Genomic DNA, 17,887 nt, shown 5'->3' with positions numbered 1-17,887 from the left:
CTAGAGATTTATTTAAGTTGCCAACCTGCACCTTACACCATCGCTACAAGGATCACTTAGTCTGAACCCATGTAAAAACTTTGCTGTGGTCTTGTGAGGTAAAATTATACAAATATAAAATAAAGTGACCCTACTGTCACACTACTGTCACATTTGTTTATTTCACAGCTACTAATACATAACAGAAACATTCAAACACAAAGGCCTGCACACGCACTCTCACACACACACACACACAGATATGCAAACACATCACAGTTCTTTAAGGTAGAATGTTTTCATGCAACGTCATACTTGTTTAGCTAAAAATACCTCTCATAAAGCATATTTACCAGTGGCTGCATTCTACAGTTCAAACGCCACTCAGTTGTAACTCCCATATGAAGACAAGCTAGTCAACCCTACAGTGGTTTGACATGTTGGCGGCTGATACTCAGTTTCATCAATTTTGGCAGCCCGTTGTCTTTTTAATGCATTTCCAAGTGTTTTTTTTTTCTGAACAACATATACATAGTTCAGAGAAAAAATGAGAGCTTAAAGGAAAAAAGTTGTATTTGACTGGCAATGAACCACCAATAATAAACATTGTTAAAATAACTTTGGCTTATCAACAATTTAAAGGTTGCTTAATATATACAGATAATACAGAGATGATTACTCTATTAAAGAATTATGCTGATAATGAATAATCTTTCCTAAGTATGCATTTTCTTTCACACTTCCCTTTTTTTCTTTTGGGTTCAAAATTTTGTCCTTTCACAAACAATAAACCCTCAAATGGCACACTCAGACACCTGTATCTTGCTCCTCCTCTTCCTCCTCTTCCTCCTGCTGGGGCAGGAGCCGGTAGCGTTCGCTGCCCACCGGCAGGAAGACAGTCCTGGGACGGCCCTCGTCTTCCTCATAGGGGGATTGATGAGAGTTGGAATCCAGCTGATCTGTGGAGTTGCACTTGGTGTACAATTCACGGTGCATCTCCTGACCAGGTCCGTCCTGGGATAGACTGTCTTGGACCATGCGGTTTGTCAACATGGAATGGATGTAGCCAATGGGCACTGGCAAGCTGGCAAAGACTATGAGCATGACAATCATAGCCAGGGCCCAGCCTGGGTACTCCAGAGTCATCTCGGAAGCCTAAAGCAATGAGGAGGCATGGCATTAAGAGAGAAAACATGGGAGAGAGCTTTTCACCTTAGTACAAACTACATTAACATTGCAATAACTAGCTACTGACCATGAAAATTTGAGATTGGCTCTATCTGTTACATTAATTATTTGTCCAAGAAATTTATAGAAGCTGTACCCACAGATCAACAAATAAAAACTGTAAGTTGATACTGCTACAACAAAAGTTTTCAACTATTCAAACTAATTGTTGCTTATCTCTCAACATTTAAATAGCCACACCTGTAATACCAGCTATACAATAATTATACAGTTTTTGTTTATTGGGTCCACGCTCTCTCGCTCATTACCACTAAATTAGTTTGGCCACTAAATACTTTTTGGGCAGATGTGTGATCTGTTTTCTGCACAAACTGCTCACATATGGCTCAAAACTGACTTGACTCCTTTTCGACTGAGATTGCCTGTCAGTACTGGAACAAAGGGGAGGCCATGCAGATAAAGAATATGACAATGAGTGCAGAGGTATACAGGGTCTGCCTGCTTTGTGTGCTCAGATTCAATGACACTTTTTGAACATCTAATCTCGAGCATGCATCAAAAGTAACAGAAGGGCATATCAGGGTGAAGGGGTGGGGTACATGGTCTCTGGTCAGCCAGATCTAAATTTGACCGAGGTAAAGCTTTCCTTTCTAAAGGCCAAGTTAAAGCCAGAGACCCCACAAAAAGCAGAAGCAGCAGTGAAAGCCTGGAAGTTTATCACCATAAAAGATACAAAGGGTCTGCTGATCTCACTGAATGCAAAGGATTGAAAAAATAACAACAGAATGATTTTGTTTGACTTCATGTGCATCAGTGCAGCTACTTTAGAGGCACTACATGTTAAAGGGACTAAATCAAACACATGTTTGTAGTAGGATACACTTTCAAAAGAGCGAGAAGAACCAAAAAAAGAAAAAGTGCTATTGTTATAAAGACTTCCCAGTTGGGGCTGAAAACTGTAAATCATAACAAGTGATTTTGACTGTAAAGTGTTGTATATTTAGACAAAAACCATCTTACAGTGGTTTGATTCCAGGCGGTGTATGTGGGGGCTTTAAAGACCATGCGCAACAAACTGGCAGTCAGGAGACCGATCATCGCCATTAAACACACATATTTCCAAAGATATTTGTACACCACTGGAGGGCGCCACTTGAGCATGACTTCAATATCATCCAGGAAGCTGCAGGGTTGGAAAATATTCGCATGGTAAGCATTCTATGAAAATAAGACATGACGAAACATTTTCGAAAGAAATATTGTGGTGATAATTTCATAGCAACAACACATGTCAGAAATATTGTTTCTTACCGATCTGTGCCGTAAACCCATGCCACACTGATGGTTTCAAAAATGACGACAATGACTAATGGCAGAGTCGCAGAATAGTCGTCAAACATAGTCACAAAATAGTTGCCAGAGCGTTGGGTGAATAATAATCCTATTATGAACCCTAAAGCACAGCCAGACACTGAAAAACAGGTGAGAACACGGTGTCAGGTAAGAGTGCAGGAACAAGAAAAGCATATATTATTTATTTGATACAATGTAACAGACCAAAGCTCAATTCTTTGGTTGAATCTTGATATATGTTTGTTGTTGTTTTTTTTCATTCAGGCTTTCATATCTCCTGTCTTTTAAATCACTTCAGAATACAACTATTAATGTCCAGCGTGCTTTTTCTCAGTTCTCAATCACTTCCGCTAACTGAGAAAACAAGTGAAGACACACTGTTTCAGGTCCGTCATCGACTAGAAACTCTAAACGTTCAGCGTCTCTAATAGAGAGAGGTGTTTGAACATGTGTTGATAAGTGTGCAGTACCAGTGAGAAGGGTCCGGTGGCGTCCTAAGACGCTAAAGTTGTCCATGAGAGGCGTGAGGATTCCCTGCATGGTCCCAAACATGGTGCTGAGGCCCAGGTTGAGTAGCATCAGGAAAAACAGTGTGGACCAGAAGGGGCTGGCTGGGAACAGGGCCATCACCTCAGTGAATGCTATAAACGCCAGGCCCGTCCCTTCAACACCCTGCAAGCACACAGTACAACACTGTGGGATCACATCTGAACAAATAGCTCCATGTACCCATTATACTCTTCCTGAACTCCTATTTTTGAGGGTATGGATCTTTTTTTTAAACTAAATAAAACAAACTGACATAGCATGACTTTTTCTATCTCTTTATGACTCTCTTTATTTCAGTAAATTCTCCTTTCCTTCCTCTATCACAGCATACAACCTTTTATCCTTTTTACCTTTTCATCTTGCCTTGACTTGCCACTTACCTGCAATCTTTTGCAGAACCTCCCAGATTCCTGCAGGTTTCCTGGGAACATCAGCACTAACCTAATCTCATGCATAGTTATAAAACTGACTTGGTCTGAATTACCACTCTTTATTGGACATATCTATTTGCCTTCATTGCAGCTTAATGCACACAAAATATATTGGGTTAAATTACCCTCTGCATTTCCACATCTGTTTTTGAACCCGTGATATCAGTTTTCCCATCTTGTTATCCCTCTACATATAACTTTATGTATTCTGGCTCGCTGCTACATTGTTGATTCATATGGAATTGCTTATGTGTAAGTATTACGCAATCAAACAGGTCTGCAGTCACAAAGAAGATTCATGAACTTAACTCTAAACACACTGGAGCAAAATAAAAAGCCTAGTTGAAAGTTATATAAGTTTGTGATTACAAGGTGAATCCAAACGTTTTTTCTGCAAAGTTCTTCTTACCTAAAAACACACTAAATCAAAAAGAACATGCCCACTCAGAGCAAATCTATTTTCTCAGAAGAGATAAAGTCTCTCGCTTATCTCTCGATTTGCTAACACTATGTAAATTTTAAAAGCTCAAATATAGGTCACGTATAAGACCGCAGGTCTATAGCCAAAGACCCAGTTAGTCAGGAGGTGTAATCTTTGCATTTACCTTTCTGGCAAATTGTCACTCAAATAGATATTCAAGGTACTTTATGTCTTACATCTCTCACCATGGGTCCAGCTATGAAATTTAGACCAAGAGGAAGCAAATCTTCAAGATCTGCAAACAAAACTTTTGGATTCACACTTAGCGTAATCACAATTGACCTTGTTTGAAATAAAACGTATTTGGAGTGTATTGCCTTTATTACTGTTGACAAATCTAGTTTTTGACTACAAACATATTCTGGCTGCATAAGACACAAAAATCCTAAGAATTAGTGCATTTAGACATTTCATAAACAGCTTCAATAATCCAATCAGCAACATTTGCTAAATCTTCAGTGCTTATTTTAATCATTCTGCCAGCTTCCAAGACTCCACCCATGAAATCAGTTTCACTTGGCATGCTGACTTTAATTATCTGCTTAAAGTGGCCTTTATTTTCGCTTTAATCGTGTCCCCTGGTGGCATTTTCTCAGGAGATCATTATGAAGCTGGTTTTGAAATTTGTAAGCTGTTTTTTTTTTATAGCTAACACATACCTTGTTCATCTCCTCTTCCAGACTGCAGTGAGTGATTTTAGGACCCACCATGGAGCCATAGCGATCGTACCACTCTGTGTATTCAGCTATGGACACAGAACTTGGGTCTGACACGTTGAAATGAGGCCACCACTGCTGGCTGGATCCGTTAGATGACATGAGTTTAAATACACCTAGATTCCTGGAAGAGGTTCAAATCAAATGTTCCACCTTTCAGTCAGACAATAAAACAAGTCTCTGCAATGTGGACAGCAATATAAATCAAGAAGGTATGTTTTATCATGCACACTCGCATACGTACTCAGCCACGCAGCGTAGCGCTATGTTTTTTGCACGAAAACCTAGCACAACGAAAACCACAAGCGAGGCCAGCACAGATGTCATGAAGTTGATGCAGGAAACCATCAGTGCATCCCTGTGGCAATTGTTATGGACTGGATTGTAGGAGGAATATGCAATAACAGAGCCATAGCCCAGACCCAAGGCGAAAAAAACCTGTGTAGCTGCCTGCCGCCAAACCTGTACATTGAGCCAGATTTCCAGCTGGAAAAAAATGCAACAAAAGAAATCTTACTGAGTCAATAATTCGACTAAAAAAAAGTCCTTTTGAATATTTAGAATACTAATTTATCATTTAGATAGATCAAAATGAAGAACAGAAATCTTTTCTGTGAAGATCTGTGCTTACTTTGGGATAAAACATGTAGGCGATTCCTTCCATGGCACCATCCAACATCAATCCTCTGACGAGGAAAATAAAGAGCACCACGTAGGGAAAAACTGAGGAAAAGTACATCACCTGAGACCAGAAGAAACAGAGAATGATTTATGTGTCAGAAAACTTTAAAGAAAAGACACGACATTTTGGGAAACAAGTGCACACGCTTCACAACTTGCACATTATGAAACATTAAATATAGCAAAGGAGCCAGACTGTTGAGCAGCTGAAATCCTACTGAGAATGGGAAAACCTTTTGTTTAAGAAAATAATCAAAGAAACTGGCTTCTTCAGTTCCCAAAGAGAAAAAAAGGGGATTATCTCAAAGTGAGGATACACTGTAAGTTGTTTAAAAATAATTAAAAGTTCTAAATTTCTCTACTTAATAATGTTGTCTCTGCACTATTTCTAAGTAAATACAGGGTTTATATACAGGGTCATTTGTTCCTGTTTCCACCGATGGTTCCTCAGACTTTCACCGTATACCTTAAAGAATGATCTGAGCAAAAATGTGTGAAGGAGGGATGTGCTGAGGGAATCAACCTTGATATCGTCATCCCTCCAGCTCAGTTTTTTCTTACCTTTGCAGAGGATTTGATGCCCTTGATCATAGCCAGCGACACAATTGCCCAACCAGCCAATAAACAGCCTGTCATGATGGGGTTAAACTCTCCAGATTCTTCAATGGAATTTGTGATGTCGAGGGCTTTCCGAAACCAGAAATATGACGTAGGGGAGCTGCTTGAACATTCCTTTACTGTTGATTGAAGACAGAGGACACTGTAGACTTTGATCTGGCCACTATGTGACAGGTATCTGATTTAAATGCTCTGTTATGAGTGTACCTGTGTCATTGGTGGCTCCATCAGTTGGACAATGTTCCCATGGCAGAGGATACTGAAAGGAATTACCTAAGTAGAATATGCTCCAGGCAATTATAACATTGTAGTAAAGAGCCACGTAAAAACAAACCTAGAGAAGAGGAAAGAATTAATTACTTGATGAATATTTTCTTTAGTATGATTCTTAAGATACGGGATACAAAATGCACTAAACACTACATAGCATATTCTTTGAAATTCTACTTTTAGTGGAATAAATGCTAAATCGAAATGAACCAAAATAGGGTTTAGCTTTGTAATGCTGTGTTTTTAAGCATGTGATGCCAAGAGAATGAGGTTTATTACATCGACTGTGACTGGGAAACCAAGCGAAAAAGCATGGGCTTCTATAAATCTAGTTTCTGAGCTGTATGAGCACAGAAAGTTCTTCTGTACTCTGTTTGGCTTGTTTCTTCAGTAGAGAAAAACTGTTACGCAACAAACTGCCTGCAAAGAACTACAGCACACTGCCTCTCTCAAGTTACAGCATGACATGATGTCATTATTGTCCTTAAGTATACACACGGTACTGCGAGGCATAGAAAGTAAGTTGTTTATAGGAAGGCGAATAAACAGTACAAGCTACAGATTTTTAATAATATACAATAGTTATAGGGAAAACAGTAAGTCTGGTAATGATTTCTGTTAGGGATTTACATTAAAAACACTGATCACGGCTCCAATTTTTCAACCCAAACATAATGCTATAAGCTTTGGGTAATCCTTTTGCTGACACATGGCTAATCACTGCGCTTTAGTGAAGGAGTCTCATAGAGAACAGAGAGGATTTTGCTGCTTCTCCACCTCAGCTTTCACCTGTCCCAACTAATAAATCATCCAAAGTATAACTTGTCAATTTGACCCAAAACCTGGAGTGAGGAACCTGTGAAAAAGGACAATGCTCACTAAGCAGCTGGAGTAGCCGATCCCTGCCAGCTTCGGGGAAATGTGCTTCCATACACCGATGCTGCCCTGCCGAATACTCTGGCCTGCTGCCAACTCCATAAAAAACAGTGGAACTCCCACAATCAGTAAGAGAAAAACATAAAGCAGCATGAAGGCCCCTGGAAGGAGGGAGGGAAGGCTGATTTTAGTTCATGTAAGGCTAAAGAGTCTTTTCTTGCATGCTGTATCATCTGATGTTTGTCATTTTTGTTGAAAAAAGACACTCACCTCCTCCATTTTGGTGGCAAAGGTATGGGAACCTCCACACATTCCCTAAGCCTACACTGAAGCCCACCTGCGCCAACACATACTGGAACTTAGAGTCCCACGCCGGCCGATCTGCATCATTTGCATCTCCACCAGGACTGGGTACAGCTGTAAGCTGCGCTTCAGACTGCCCCTCTCCCAGCCAGCCTCTATCCTCGTTGCTGTCCAGAGGAGGCTTCTCTGTCTGTTCAAAAACAACAGTAAAAGATGGACAAATCTGACTGATATAAGGATTTCATTACCATTTAACAATACAGCTTATGAAAGCAAAACATTTACCGGACACCAGTGTTGGTTATCTTACTTTAAAAAAGTAACAGTTACAGTTACAAATGACTTCTCCCAAAAAGTAATTGAGTTAGTAACTCAGTTACCTCATTAAGAGGTACTCAGTAAGAGTAATCAGTTACTCAGCAAAGCAACTGTGACGTTACTTTTCAAGTTTCTACACGCCATTACGTTCTATAACATCTTTAACATCAAAGATGTTTATACTAAGATTGAAGAATAAAAACTAAATACAGTATTTTACAACATTTGGTATTTATTTGAACTCAATAGATTTCAGCCTGCCGTATGACATGCATAGAAATGAAAATATATAAAAAATAAATATTGAAAATAAAATTCAACTGCAAAATTAAGAAACGTGTAAACTTGGGTAAAAAGAAACAAAGGAAAATCTGGCCATTAAGTAGTGAAGATCTCTGTTACTGTATATTAGGCCGACTGCACGATAAACAACATTATCCTTAAATATTCATTAAAGTAACAATATTAAATATTGAAAATAATTCAAGTACAAAAGCAGGAACAGCAACAAGTGTCATGTTAGCATGTGCTGATGTGAGGTTCTTCATAAGATTCGAGTTGCTTGAGGCAGACGTGGATGAAGTCTTTTTTTCCTGGGGGTAGCGTGCATGTTACATAAACAGTCTTGCCTTTATTTCAATGAGCGAAAAGTAGTGCCAGTACTTCCAGTTTGAGGAAACTACCTTTGAATTGGTGGTGGTGAAGAGGTCAACTGGAAGTGGCTCTATTAGTGATAGTTAAAATGGGTACAGCGCCACCTATCGTACCAGGGTATGACATGCTTTGTGTCAGTGATTCGATTCATTCACTGCCATATATCCAAGGATAATTACCCTTGCTCAAATAAGGAGCATAGCCCAACTATAGCTATAATTGAGTTAATCTCATCATGTAACCCCACTGACTCAGTGTATGTGCCTAAATGAAGAAGATGTGTGTTTCGCATTTCAGGAAATAAAGTTGCGTGCTCTTTTTTTTTTAATCTAACTGAACATGACTGACACAAATGTGGTGAAAAAAAACCTGTAGTGATTTAAAGCTAAATAACTACATAGATATGCCAGATTAAAGATTTCATGCACCATTATGTTAATCCCATCCTCCGATTTATGAAATTTGAACCAAGGGTTAGGTACTAATCATCAGACGAAAAATTCTTATTCATACTTCTGAAATCCACTGTTTACTACCCCCTTATTAAGGTGTACGGTGTCATTATGCCAAGATCTAAAGAGCTTTCAAGGAACTTAAAAAAAATGGGTAGTGGATATCATGAAATCTGTCAAGGAGTTTATTAAGATCTCCAAACCAATAAATTGTTCACCTGCAAAGAAGATCAACAACAACTTCCAGTTTGCCATCCCTGCAAATTCAACCCAAGAGCAAATTTTGTAATGAAAAAAAAAAGTCTGCAAGAAACTTAAAATTTCATTTGCTGGTACAGTTACTGTTGCAGCTGCCAGTTTCAAAGTCTACAATCAGAAAACGATTGCACATGTTTGACTTTCATTGGGGCATGCCAGGAAAAGACTTTCACCTTCCAAAAACAACATAAGGATTTGCCAGTGAACATATGGACGATGACTTTTTGTAATGCGCTCTGGACCGATGAATCAATGAGTTTTTTGGTCCCAGCCAGAGCAGACGAGTTTGTTGCAGACCAAATACAGGTCAGAAGAAGAATCTCATCCCAGCTGTGAGGCATGGAGATGGAAATGTTATGGTATGGAATGGAATTGCTGTATCAGCTTACAGGCAATCAACTAGGAATTTATCAGCTCCGGCTAAAAGCTGAAGCTGAACCAGAAACTGATCATTTAACAGCATAATGATCTTTAGAAAACCAGCGAATATACCAACAAGCAGCTCAAAAAGACAAAAATGGACAATTATAGTATGGAAGATAAGCCCAAAATAAAAATAAAAAACTGATGTCAGAAACTGTTTAGGTGAGGGCTGAAAGGCTATTGTCTGGGGTGTATTTACTTTTACAACAATATATCTATTGACATATTATTTTTATAAACTGTAATTAAAAAGCGTAATTTCCAGCCGGTTTAAAAAAAAAAAAAGAATCAAATGTTAGAATTTTTGTTAGAAAAGTAGAAAAGCAAACAATTTCTATGGGAAGTACTCAATTTTTCATGACTACAGACAATAATAAATCATGTGCTACCATGACAGCCTGTGACAGTTTGAATGGGGTATTCTGACTAAGCTGAAATGACAATAAAAGAGTCGTCTTACAGGAGATAAAGCAAATAGAGGCAGCTTTTGTACTTTGTCGTTATAGTGTCAGTTGTGGGCTTAAGCTCTGGTTTCTACCATCAAACACAACAGTGAGACACTATACTAGTAAGTTGTAATCTCTAAGGTTTTCAGGAAGTCCAACGCAGACTCTGATACTATGAATGGTCAACATTTTTCAGTAATAACCAGTCGATTTATTGTCACAGAAGCTATTTTTGAGAAACGATTACCTAATCAACCTAAGACAGGAGCAGAAGTCAGGCTTTGTGTTTTAGAGGAAACATGAGGAATTTCACATGCAGTAACACTTCTTATCACAACTTCAATGCCTGGACCACTAAATCTTCACAGTCTACGTCAGCTCAGGGGAGTGAGTCAGATCCAAAATGTCTCAACATGAGACAAGCAGGCAACAGGACATGACCTATCATGCTCATTTACATATGCCCTTGTTGGTATCAGCTGGTGAGAATGGAAAATTACAAGAGGTGTATGACCCAGAAAAAGTGCATGACTGTTCAAGACACATGGCCAGATATGGCAGGTGCTTTCAGAAATATATACACGGGAGTAGAGGAGTGTGAGACTATGTTAAAAGTATGCATACATAAGTAGAGTGGAGGGAAAATGTGGGGTGGGGGGCCGTAGCCATTCAGTGATGTGTGGGTGGAAGCAGGAGGGATAGTCGGCTGGGAGGTGTTGGGTTTACATTGGTTCATACTGTGGGTGGTGCTGAGGTGCATGAGTCGGCCATGTAGAGGGCACAGCTGGTGACAAGGCAGGTAAACAAACACCAGGAAAAAAAAGAAAGAAAAGATTTAATTTAGTAATGCGAAAACTCACGATTCTGAACAAAATATGTACAGGGCTTCATGTACAGGTTTATACATTTCAGGGACCCAAGTGCCTGATTTACAAGCTACAGACAATATTAAAATAAGCCATCAAAGTGCTTTCAGATAGATTCATACATTCCAGCGAGTTCAATTATTATGTACCAAACATGCTTGGGTTGTAATAGTTGTTTTGTATTCAACACCATCCAGTATATTTAGCTGATTAAACCGTTTAGATTAAGTCGTTAGTCAGTTATTGAGGATATTTTACTGGAACCAACTTATCTGATATGTCACTTACTGAGCAATTAAGCCACAGTTGTTCGAGGGTGTAACTTTGGACATTGTAGACTGAACCATAACACATCAACTCATTACTAATAGATGAAAAAAACAGTGACCTTGTCAACATCTCTCTCTATTTTCTAAAAGAAAAAGAAAATTACCGGTGCCTGGTGGGCGAAAAACATTAAAGGGACATGGGCTTGTACGTAAAAGATGACATCCTTCAAACCCTGAAAAGTTAAGTGTGTCCACCGTGATGAGAATCAAAACTTCTTTAAAGACATGGCAAGTCTATTTCCCGTCCTCCAGTTTGTTGAAGAAGAACATTTGTTCTATGAACCAGCCTGTTCACATTTGAATTTGCTTTAAGGGGAGCAGGGATTGTATTGCACCTTTTGAAAATAGCACCTTTTTCCCACAATTCTTCAGTAGGCTAGGCTTTTTCTACAGTTCTGCGTTTGTATGCAAAATAACTGCAGTATGTTTACCTTTCCTTCTCTTTTTCTATACTAGGCTAATCTTAAATCATCTTCTTGTACCACCCCCCCACCCTCCACACACACACACACACACTCAGGCAAGCACAAAGCTCTTACACAGAGCGGTTGTAAAAAATGTTATGCATCGGCTGGTCAGAGGCTATCTCTAGGTGTAGTTGGAAAACGGGGAACCACAATTCTGTATGTAGGGAAGAGTAAATAAACAAAAGCATGCACCATGCTCCAACCGCCTGAACTGCAGTGGACAGAAGTAAAAATGTTGTGTTTCTATTCATAGAGACTGAGGTGTTTTTAGAAAATTGCCTGGGATTATCAAAAAAAAGTAAACACAGACTTCAGTTCATCACTAGTTGTGCAGAACATTACTGTTAGTTGGGAACAGGAGAAGAACGCAGCTCTCTGTACTGATGCTCTAACATTGCCCCATATTTACAGAATAAACACACACACAGCAGTAGGGACATTTATATCTATCTATGTGCACTTATTACTAAAAAAAAACGTAAAGCATTGAGTTCATTCTGAAGTATTTTGTTTCATTATACATTTTCAGTTTAAATGTCTCAAAGCAAAAGCAGGTGAAAAAGTGCCTCAGCTTGCAGATACCCCCAACTCTGTACAAACAGTAGGAATAAAGCCCCTTTCACATATGCAAGTCTACATGCCAACATCATGTTTGAGGAGGCGCAGGAGTCGTTTTTTTCCCCCCCTATAAAAGTCCCTCAGCCCACTCTGGACCTATAACTTTCTTTCTAGGAACAAGAGTAAATTAAACAGTCGCACTTATCAGGCCATCAGCTAACAGGCCACACAGTGCCTTTTAACTTTCTTTCAAGTCAGCCGCTACCGGATCAAGTTACGCAGCTACAATGTGAGCAAAACAGAAAATGTAGGAAAAAATAGAGGGCTGCTTTTTAATGTCTGGTCAATATAAAAAAAACAGAGGCCCGCAAGAACTGCTGCAATGCTGATGTCAGTCTTATGCAAAACACATAAATCACATAAATCTCAATGCCACAAAATATAGAATAAAACTTCTCTGGACAATAGGAAGGAGATGAAAGAAAAACAGGCGCTTTTTCATTAAGTCGCTACAGAATTGGAGCAACAGTTTATATTCACTTTAGAGTTTATTGACATGACACAGCTGCACAGATATGTAAATCATATCACTCAATCTGATTTTGTCATCCTCTCTGGAAAAATTCCCAGCACACATTAAAAGACAGGAGAAGGATCGACACCCTGAAGGGGTAAACGGCATAGACCACACAGCATTATCATTATTATATACTGGCAGTTACACATAACATGATAGTGCCCTGATTATTACATAACACAGCTGCCAATCACAAACACATTCCGAAATTTCACCCACCCCTTCAAGTCAGCCTACTGCTCATGGAAAAATCCCCCCCTCCCCAATACACACACACACACACACACAGTATGTCTTACCATGCATTTCCAAGAATAATAAGACATGTTAGCAATGTTTTCAAAAGAATTCCAAAGACAATCAAGGTATAGGGATTATTGCCAGCTATTTCTTCAAGAGTACCCGAATTTTGGACAAGACTAATGGAGAAACACGCGCACACTTCAATAGATTGCTGCAATGTGTTTATCCTGCTCAACATGTACAGCAGACTAAAAAAAAAAAAAAAAAGCTTAACTATGACTTCCTGTAGTTTACTTCACTACAATCTGTGCTTAATCGTGCGGCTCTGTATGTTTAGCAGTATGGATATTCTGGGCACAAAATGCACAGAAACTCGGGTGCATGGGGGAGTCACCCAAAACGAAGTAAACCACAGCCTTAAAGCCTTCTCGTGGCTGGTAAAGTATGAAAGAAAGGAGCTGGTTAACTGTAAATTACACAAACAATAACGGTATCCATTAGATTGAACACAAATCGAATAGAAGGAGCGAGCTGTGCAGAGGTTAGACACTAAAGCCACGTTAATGGAGAGCGCAGGGAAAACGGTGTGTTGTGGACATACCATGCTGACAGCACCGTCCCACTCTGGAGTAGAGTTTCCAGTAATCTTGCTGGTGTTGGTTTCTCTGCTCGTCTTCTCACAAGGCTACTTTTAAACACTTCTTTTTTTAGCAGCTTTAATAATTAGGCTATCAGCACGACCCAGGTAGTTCACAAGGGGGCGAACGCTTTTTCTCAGCAGGCAGCTTTTGACAACTTGAAGCCACGTTCCGTGCACTGGAACAAAGTCAGTCGCCCCAAACTGAAGAAGAAACGGAGGAGAGGTTAGAACAGCTGAGCCAATGAGGAGACCGAGAGGGCTGATCTGTCCCAAATTCTGGCTGCGGGCAGGGCAACACAAGAATACACCGCTGTGTGTGAACTACTGGACGCCCACTGCGACCCCCTTCATATCACACTGAGCTTTACTGCAAGTTTAAAGACTTTTGAAAGAGATCCAGGGGTTGTTAGCGGAACAAAAACAGCACCCATTGTCTGCGTCTTAATCAGCGCCCAGCAAACTCACGGCAACTCAAACAGCTCGAGCTTTCATTTAAGTAATTTATGTCGTTATGCTTGTCCAGTAGTTTTGCAGATTCTGGATGCAAACTTGCAAAGCTGCGGCCGAAAGGCATCCTCTGATTAACATCTGACTCACATAAACAAAAACAACAACAGTTTTTCTGGGTTATTGTGTGTGTCTCTGTGTCTCTATGGGTATTTATGGGGGTGGGACGGTTGGTATGTTTTATGTTGTTTTTAACACTTTGTGTTGCTTTTTAAGTATGAAAGTTGCCATAAAAAATAAAATTTGATTTGATTTGATATCGTCGCAGTCCTTTTTGTTAATGGATTAAAAAAGAAAAGAGAGATATGTTCTGTAAGCCATTCCGCAAAATCCTAATGCTAAATCAGTTACATGGTGGATTTGCATGCAGTGTTGACATGAAGAAAAAGGCTTCCTTGACACACAACAGACAGTTTAAAGTAACTTCATTGTCTCGGCCACGTGCTGGTTGCGAATGAGGAAAGCCCCTCTCCCTCTAGTGGAGCAAATGCTCCAAAATGATTTGTACTGAGAAAAATGCTTGCTAGGTTATTTGAGAAGGGCCCATTTCCACCAAGAAGTATTTCCTCCTATTCCTCCTACATCCTTACCCTTTTAGGCATTACATTTGAATCAACTTAAGTTGTCAGGCATTAATTAAAGACTGGTAAGAGAAAGCTGCAGAGGAAAGCAAAAGTCTAAAGAAGCTCTTGTTTTACCGATAACACAAACTAATCCTTCAAGTAGATAATCTTTGAAGATAACACAAACCAGTCACACACTGCAGTTAAATTATTTCCTCTGGCCAAAATGCCATGAGATCTGAGGATATAAAAAAAACACATCCCAAGCATAATTTGGCACACTTTACCAGGGCTCTATTAAGAATCGCAGTTTCTAATTGTTTCTTATATCCATCAGGAAGTTCTAACAACTGTGGGCTGGTCGTCTCTGCCTTCCTTCCACAGCCATGGATTCAAACTCTTTTAAGTGCTGCGTTAATACTCGAGACTTTCACTTTGAATCGACAGTAGTTTTCTGACATTGAGTATCACGTGTCACTAGAAAATGCCTCGGTTATCTTCTGATTTCCTTCATCATTTTATGCAGCGAAGCAGTCTCACAGCACAACTGAACCTCCATCATGCTTTCCTGCAGGTATGGTGTTCACAGCACTTTGAGACTGTCCTACAGGTGTTTTACAAATAATATGCATTCATTTATTTAAATTTTTTTCATGCTCTTCACATTGTAATCTATGAACACCCTGTCCCGCATTCCCAAAGAGTTCTACTTTCATTTCCTCTGTTTGTTGACATTGTACCTTTAGACTGTAGAGTATCATTGAGTTTTTTCAAGCACCAGTTATGTCTTTGTTCAGTGTTTGGTACAAGCTGGAACCATTAAAAGAAAAGTAAAGATAATAGTATCTCTTTTGTTCTAAGACTTTTCTTTTTGCTACCGTAAAAAATAAACTCAAAACAAAAAGCCCCTTATTGCCAAAAAATGATTTTCATCGAGTTGTTCAGTTCATATGATCACTGAAAATTAGGCACAGCTGAGTCTGGTTTTTTTTAACAGTTTGAGAAACTTATTTTTACTACATAAAAAAAACTTTTTTGTTGTTCTTCTTCTTCATTTACTTTTGAACATTTGGATGAAAACACACACGTAATAATTCTACAATAAATACATATACAGGAAGTTTGATTGGATTTAAATCCCATTTGATAGATATACAGTACTGGCACATCTGAATTGCAGTTCTGATGTCTTATATATGAGCAGTGCTGCCTGAAACATGAAGCACTGAAATTAATCTATACATCTTCACTGTCTGATTTTTGCTTAAAACACCTCCACTTTTAACAGCTGATGCATCATGTCAGTGGGGAAAACTGCAGGGTCAGATGAAGCCTGCTGGTGTCACTACTCACCTGCATAAAAGTAACCTCTTTAACTCAGTGTTTCATCCCTTCTATTCATAGAGTAAACTCAGAGTCCACAAGCACATAATGAATCCGCTCAGTTTGAACTGTATTGATCGTCTTTTATTTATTCAGTCATAAACCATGAAAAACCACGACTCATCATTTAACCCTCTCCGAGTACCAATGGTGACTCGGGTGTAACAAATGATTGAAACTAAAATAAATTGACCAAAAATGGGCAATTTAAAGTAACATTACAGATCTTTGACGCTTGGTGGTGGTGGTAGTTGACTTTTTTTTTTTTAGAAATGTGATAAATGTGGTCCATTTGGTCTGTTTTATATTCCCTATCATTTTCCTCTAAGGACAAATGGGTCTGGGTTCTTCTGGGTTAAGTATTTGCTTTGGTTTCACTCTGTCAATGAGAATGTTCTGTAGAACAGACGATTCTGCTTTGAGAAATACAGTATACATAATGTATACAGAAATGACTTTTACCATTAAATATTATTATATTTATTATATGTGTTTACGGTGCTTTATCTGTGCATGTGGAAACTTTCAAGAGGACTGCATTAATTGTACCTTCATGGCACAAGTCACATGTAATTGTTGACAGAAACGTCTGTCGTAAGGAAGCAGAAACTAGCAATGATACAGAGAAAGAATGGAGGGTGTGTGTATGTGTGTGTGTGTGTAGATCAGAGAATTAGAGGAGGGTGAAAGCAAAACAGATTGACAGCAAAGAAAGTGCAAGACTTGTTTTTCTTGTTTGGCATATTTCAAGAAGGTAGGACGGCCTCTTGTATACAACTGAGCTCAGTGCACATCCAATTTAGCAGGAGGATCGGTGTTTGTGATCTGGATGTAAAAGCTCAAAACACACAAAAAGGTACAGTGATGCGCCTAGATTTTGTGAGTTAACTGTGTTTGATGTGTGTGTGTGAAAGAGAGAGGGATAGAGAGGGTGGAAAATGACAGGAAGAAAGACAGAGATACTCCTGTCAGATGACGACAGCTGTCTTATGTCACTGTAAACATTCGGAAGCTGGAATTACTATTGTTAAATTGGAGTATTGAATTATTTACAATTGCATTGAGATGTTTTTTAAAAATCTGTTGCTTAAAAGTGTTCACTGCGTTATCTCAATGCTGAAAGAGATAAGGTCAAACATGGGGGAAAAATGTAAATGTAAATGGTAATGATCTGTTTTTGTTAATTCATTTATTATCATTTAATTCAACTGATAAAGGTTCTCTCAAAGTTTTTGATGGTTGTGTCATCCACATACCACCTGGGGACAGTGGTTTTTCCTGTATTGTGTACCTGTCAACTATGCGGACGTGCAAGTGTGCGCACACAATAGTGTCTCCTTAATTTTGACATGCGGAATGTGACGATATGTAGCTCTCCGCTATCCTTTTCCCAAGATAAACTGATTTAAATGTTAACACTGGAAAAAATAAATCGATTAAAAAAAAAAAAGTAATAATAAATTGCTAGATCCAAACACAATTCCCCAGTGTATGCACTGATGGGTGAAAAAAAGTACAGAAAACAAGTGAGCTCTGTCAGTCTCCTGGAACGTTTTGGGTCCAGTTGTTCCTCTTAGAGGGCAGAGTCACTGTAAATCAACAAAAAGTTGTTTGTGATCACTCATATCCTATGATAAGCCATTTCTAAGCTCATGTCAAGTCAAAGTTGATGTCTATAGCACATTTAAACCAGTCTCAGCTAAACCAAAGTGCTGTACAAGTCATACTAATATAAATACAATCAACAGTCACTAAATC

The 17,887-nt window shown here is 39.0% G+C and overlaps 1 protein-coding gene across 1 annotated transcript; it reads right to left on the bottom strand.

Moving 5' to 3' along the window:
* Positions 1-142: 142 nt before the first annotated feature.
* slc6a16a (solute carrier family 6 member 16a) lies at positions 143-14,066 on the bottom strand. The gene is made up of 12 exons (XM_072368430.1): positions 13,638-14,066; positions 7,413-7,635; positions 7,146-7,303; positions 6,204-6,330; positions 5,940-6,115; positions 5,329-5,439; positions 4,942-5,183; positions 4,641-4,821; positions 2,991-3,192; positions 2,479-2,638; positions 2,188-2,350; positions 143-1,134 (listed from the first exon to the last, which is right to left on the bottom strand). Exons 1-12 carry the CDS (start codon positions 13,638-13,640, stop codon positions 787-789), a joined length of 2,094 nt encoding a protein of 697 aa, XP_072224531.1. The 5' UTR covers positions 13,641-14,066; the 3' UTR covers positions 143-786.
* Between the last annotated feature and the right edge of the window lie 3,821 nt (positions 14,067-17,887).

Source organism: Leuresthes tenuis, unplaced genomic scaffold (assembly GCF_036924035.1).
Source record: "Leuresthes tenuis unplaced genomic scaffold, fLeuTen1.0.hap1 SCAF_17, whole genome shotgun sequence".
Lineage (NCBI taxonomy): Eukaryota > Metazoa > Chordata > Actinopteri > Atheriniformes > Atherinopsidae > Leuresthes > Leuresthes tenuis.
Note: the sequence above shows the minus strand (reverse complement) of the source record. Positions and strands in the feature narration are given on the sequence as shown.

What these genes read in the sequence shown, in the direction of transcription:
- slc6a16a (XM_072368430.1), bottom strand. An exon ending in GCGCTACGCTGCGTGGCTGA is followed by an intron (nt 4,822 to 4,941) that starts GTACGTATGCGA and finishes AACCTCTTCCAG; the next exon opens with GAATCTAGGTGTATTTAAAC. An exon ending in TGGGTTTACGGCACAGATCG is followed by an intron (nt 2,351 to 2,478) that starts GTAAGAAACAAT and finishes CCAACCCTGCAG; the next exon opens with CTTCCTGGATGATATTGAAG.